The 5,300-nt window shown below is 35.3% G+C and overlaps 1 protein-coding gene across 1 annotated transcript in view; it reads left to right on the top strand.

Annotated features, from left to right (window-relative positions):
* The window catches only part of SKIC3 (SKI3 subunit of superkiller complex), a 112,913-nt gene that overhangs the window by 22,489 nt on the left and 85,124 nt on the right, over window positions 1-5,300 (top strand). Inside the window, exons 10-12 of the mRNA XM_019656268.1 lie at window positions 335-474; window positions 2,591-2,677; window positions 2,764-2,867. Coding sequence (XP_019511813.1) covers window positions 335-474; window positions 2,591-2,677; window positions 2,764-2,867 — 331 coding nt within the window. The remainder of the gene's footprint in view (window positions 1-334; window positions 475-2,590; window positions 2,678-2,763; window positions 2,868-5,300) is intronic.

The following is a 5,300-nucleotide window of genomic DNA, read 5'->3' as shown; positions in this document are numbered from 1 at the left end:
GCTCACGCTGGCTGCTGGCTACACATGGCAGCCCATGGCAACCCACTGCCACAGGGGTTGCAGCCTACGCCATCGCCTGCGACTCACAGCAGCCTAGCTCCAGGTTGAGCTGTTGTTCAGCATCTTAGCTGTAGAGGGCAGTGTCACTGGCCCTCATATGTGTGACCCGAACTGGGGCCCTCTGGCATCCCAGGCCAGCTCTTAACCAATGCGCCACTCGGCCGGCCCGGCAATTTATTCTTATTGTGTTTGCAATTTATTACATGTCTCCCTTAAAAGAAAAACAGGTGAAGTGATATGGTTGTCTTCATTTAGATGTCCTTAATTTTGTCAGCTCTGAAGAACATAGATAATCTTCCTGTGTCTGGTGGCAGTCTGCATCAGAAGAATCTTTGTCTTCGTTTGAAAGCAGAGGCTTTGATTAAACTCTCAGATTATGAATCTTCAGAGGAAGCAATTTGTGCTCTTGATCAGGTAGTCTTATTGAATTTTCCCCTTCAACTTATTTTGTTTCCAATCAACCAGGCATCAGCCACTTTTTCCTTACTTCAAATATTTACTTAGAAGAATTTTGTGTTAAATCCTGCATCTGCAAGATTGGAAACTCTTAAAGTAATTTATTTGCTTCTTGTTAAGCACTTACAGTGCTCTTTATGATGCAGTTTCTTTCTTTAGTTCTTGCTCTTGTTCTTCTCTTTTCTTTTTGCCCTTTTAGGCTACTACTTGATTATTACTAATTTGGTATTCTAAATTTTTTCTTACAGAAAATATTTCATAGATTATTGACAAGAATTGTTAAGGACAGTAGTAGCTTCATGGTAGAGAATGTCGTTTATTTGTCTTATTCAATTTAATAAAACTACTGAAAGGAAGATTGCTATTTAAGAAGGAAAGTGATTTCTTAATGTTTTTTTGTTCCAGTAATTTGAAATTCCCTAGCAAAAAACTCAATTAGTAAATTATGAATAATAACAAAATAGTGCCTTTAGAGATTTTTATCAGATGAGAGCTTTTTTTAATCTAAAATTAAAACTATATTAGTATATTGCAAGGTTTTGACTTTAAAAAATTATCGTTTTGTACATTTCAAAGGGCTTTGCATTTCATATTATTTCTTTAAAATTAGAATAGTTGTCAGCTTCCTTCAAGAACTAATCTTATTTTCTTGTTTTCTGCTTGCCTTCCCACCTATAATGTGTTTTGTGTGAATGCCTTGTAGAGGTTTTTCCAGTAATTTTTTTTATAATAAAACCAAAATGAAAAGTTACTTAGAGAACTGGTAGAGTTCAGGTCTGACACAGAAAATGTACAAGATGAGCCCAGAACATCTTATAATGCTAGAAAGCAAGGAAACAGTAAAAGGCTGCTAGCATTGTATCAGAAGGGCTCAGGAACTAGCATGAAATGATTCTCACTGGCTGAAGAGGGGATGATTTGAGCACCAGTAACTGCAGTGGATTGAAAGACAGCAAGTATGTTTAAAAAAATGTATTCATGATAATTCACCAAAAAAAAACCAAAAAAAAAAAACCGTCCTCAATAAAATAAATCTTTGGAGGATGCTAAGGAACCAATCAAAAAGAATCAAGGCATTTATCATGCCTTTCTTATATGGACTATTCCTAAGAATGCTGGAATAGGTAATAGAGGAAGGCAAATTTCTCGTTGTTGAAGTATTCCACAAATGAATTATAGAATGAGAAAAAAAAATCACAATTTTTACAATGTAATGAATGAATAGATTTAGTCATTGAAGAGCAATGGTTGCTAACACCATAAAAAGAAAGACAACCAGACATAACCAAGTTCAAGTATACTTGAGGTATTGTTGCCAAAACATCAAACCTGAATCAGATCAAGCTTCTAGAGCTAAATACTAATTTACAGGAGATACAGGGGACCAAAGAACATGTCAATACCATGAGAATACATTCAGCAAAAACCAGCTTGTGAGCAACTGACAAATGTTCCATATTTTTCAATAGTTATTGCAAGGGAGAAAAAAAAAAAGAGAGAGAGAGAGATGGAAGGGAACCCTATAGATTAAAAGAGGTGTTAAGAGACCTATTAGCCATTTGAAATGTACATACCTTGTGTAGTTTTTGATTAAAATAAATTATTCTAATATATTATGAGACAACTGAGAATTTTATACATTGGCTAATTATTTGATATTAAGGATGTATTGGTTTGGTGTAGGTGTTTATAGTGGTAGTATGATTATGTTATTTAAAAATGAACTTATTTTTAGATATAGATGTTGAAGTATCAGATAAAAAGTTATAATATCTGGGATAATCAGAGTAGGAGTGTAGTGAAATGGGTGTAGGTGTAGAGAAGAAAAGATTGGCTTTGAGTTAGTAATTTTGAAGCTGAATGATGAGTATATGGTTTTATACTGTTCTCTAGTTCTTTTATGTATTTGAAATTTTCCCTAATAAAAAGGTTACAGAGAATGAAAGTGTTAATAGTGATAGAAATCAGGACTTCTGGGTCTTTATACTCTTCTATGGTCATTCTTTAATTAAAGCAAACATTGCTGCATTGTATTGAAGGAGATTTATAGCAATTCTTTACAATTATTTTCTAGATCTCTGATGCAAATAATATCCCAGGACTTTTGGTTCTCAAAAGCTTGGCCTATCTGAACAAAGGCTCATTAGATGAAGCTTCAAAGGTTAGTTTTTTTCATTCAAACTGAGATTTTTTTTATTTTATTTTATTTTTATTTGGATATGGAATTGACAGATTTCTACTTTATAGATTATGGAAGACGTTCTCTCTTCTTACCCTGACCTAGCGGAAGCTTATGCCCTGGAGGCTTTGATTCATTTTACCAAAAAGGACTATCTACAAGCAGAAAAAGGGTAAGGATATATAGATTGCTCATAGATCAAGTTATATCTTAGTGTATTACATTTTTCAAAAATTCAAAATGAATGGGCTTGGGCCGGCCGAGTGGCTCAGTTGGTTAAGAGTTGGCTTAAGAGTGCGAGCTCTGAGCAACAGGGCCTCCGGTTCGGTTACCACATGGGCGTGTGACGCTGCACCCAAGCTGAACTGTCGCTGAGCTGCCANTTTTTTTTTTTTTTTTGGACGAGAAGTAAGTGGATCCCTTTTCCTTTATCTGAGTCAGAGGTAGATGTGCAAGAGCACTTTTCATGAACATCAGAAAAGAAAATATTAGAGGAGTCACACTGAGTCAATTTATGAAGTATAAAGTCTTCAATAATGGTGCACAAGAGAGAATGTCTAGAAGATAGAAGGTAGACTAAATGATACTGGGAATGAATGAACTGGGAATTTGATAGCCATTGAGATGTGCCCTCCTTAAACAAACAAAAAACAACAAACAAACAAACAGCACATTTATGTCCATAATAAGGATTTGTTAAGTAAACATGGTCCTTATATTCCAAAAAGCGCTACAAAATTATAAAAGAAATGGGATCAACAAGTAGTCTGCAGAGTTTTGCACCTAAATTCAATACTTAACAAAGTGCTCTAATACAGAGATAGCAAAGGGATTATGCTGATGTTGATTTGTGTGAAAAAAATCATCCTTGAAAAGGGGAGTGAGTGGGTGGAATTTACACAGATGGTACACCAAGGAGAGGTTCTTTGCTGCTCAGTTGTTGGCTGTAAGAATTTATGGAATGGAGCAGTTCAGTTAGTACATTCTGAAGTGAAGCGATATTCTGGTGGAAGTTTAATAGTTAATGCAGAACAGTAGGAAGCTATGCTGAATGATTTTTTTTTCTTTTTTTTCTCTTTTTATTGCTCCTCTAAACCACAGTTTCTGTATATTAAGAACTTCTGCAAATCTGTAAGGTCTCTTATGGCTGACCTATCCCTCCCCCAGAGAACTTTAGTATCTGTAGAATTTGCTACCTGACAGCAGTTAATCACTGGGTTCTCTTCCACTGGGGACACATATATTTCATTCTCCTTTGTCCTTCGTTCGCATGTTGAAACATGAAGATTCATTTTTAAAACGACTCAGTTTATAAAGCGTCACAAAACAAGTAGTGCATAGCTTTCACAGTTGTCATCTGATGAATATTATTTCATGTTAGATGACCTTTTTGATTTATTTTATTTTGCCTTATTGCTGAAATGGGAGAGATAAGAAAGCTTGGTTCTTCAATTCCAAATAGAAAAGAGCTTGAGATTCTATGTTTTAGAAATATTAGAAAATACAGGTGAAAATAAAGACATGAATACTTGCTGTGCCCTCACCCCAACTAACTTTACTTAAAAGACAAATTCTTTAGTAGTGATTAGAATTCTCATATGTATCACTTAGCCTCTACCCTGAACCCCTTCAGAATACCTTTTATCCTTGGAGATTTGGTATTCATCAGCCCCAAGTTTAGCTTGTCCTATTGACAAATAAAAATAATATTGTCAAACTGTATTAAAGTCATCAAATCTGGAATCTTAGAATCTTTTAAATGTTAAAAAGAGCAGATAACTAAATGATTTTTTATTCAAAAACAGTGAAGTCTGCTTCCTCTCTGTTGTTATCCCTCAACTTTATTTAGCTAGTATTCTAAACAGGAGTTAGTATGGAGAAGAGGAGGATTGAGGGTTGAAGCTGGAGTGTTCCTGTCTCCTTACACAGGATCAGTAGTGTTTTTACTGTCGATGCTTTTCAGGAACACTAGAGAGAATTCCTCTAAGTGCCACCTGGTCACGTGTAAAGAATATGTCACCCAGGGCTGGACATGAACATAGCCTTCCCAAATCTCTCTTTGTTTCTGTAATTGTGCTCCCAGATGTTAGCCAAAGGAATGTGATAGGGAAGTTTACCTTGTTTGAAAAGTTTTTTGTGGTCAGCCTAGCCTTTTGGGAACTATTTTCATGCACCCATCCACCCTTTGCTTACCTGTGTGCAGTTTTTAGGTACCCTAAATATAGATGACCATTGATTGGAAAGATGCATGATTCGCTTTTTCCCTTTTCATCACAGGTGTGTTTTCTCTAAGGGCAATTTATGTAGCCAAGGTAGTCTGTCCTGAATTATGTTTCTATGGCGTAAGGGAGTTTTGACTCAGATGGGTAGAAATTGAAGGTAAAATTTTGATAGCCTTTTTTTTTAGAATAGTGAAGACTTTTAATTTTCCATAGAAATTCTCAGCCATTACCTATTAACAGACTAAGCCTTTTGGAACATCAATTCATATGGTATTTTGAAAGGATCATTCTAATATTTAATGAACAGCCATTATGTGCAAGATACCATGCTATTACATACCCTTTAGAAGTTACTGTTTAGTTACCATGGCAACAAAGACAGG

This window comes from Hipposideros armiger, unplaced genomic scaffold, assembly GCF_001890085.2.
Source record: "Hipposideros armiger isolate ML-2016 unplaced genomic scaffold, ASM189008v1 scaffold_257, whole genome shotgun sequence".
NCBI classification, from domain to species: Eukaryota; Metazoa; Chordata; class Mammalia; order Chiroptera; family Hipposideridae; genus Hipposideros; species Hipposideros armiger.
Note: the sequence above shows the minus strand (reverse complement) of the source record. Positions and strands in the feature narration are given on the sequence as shown.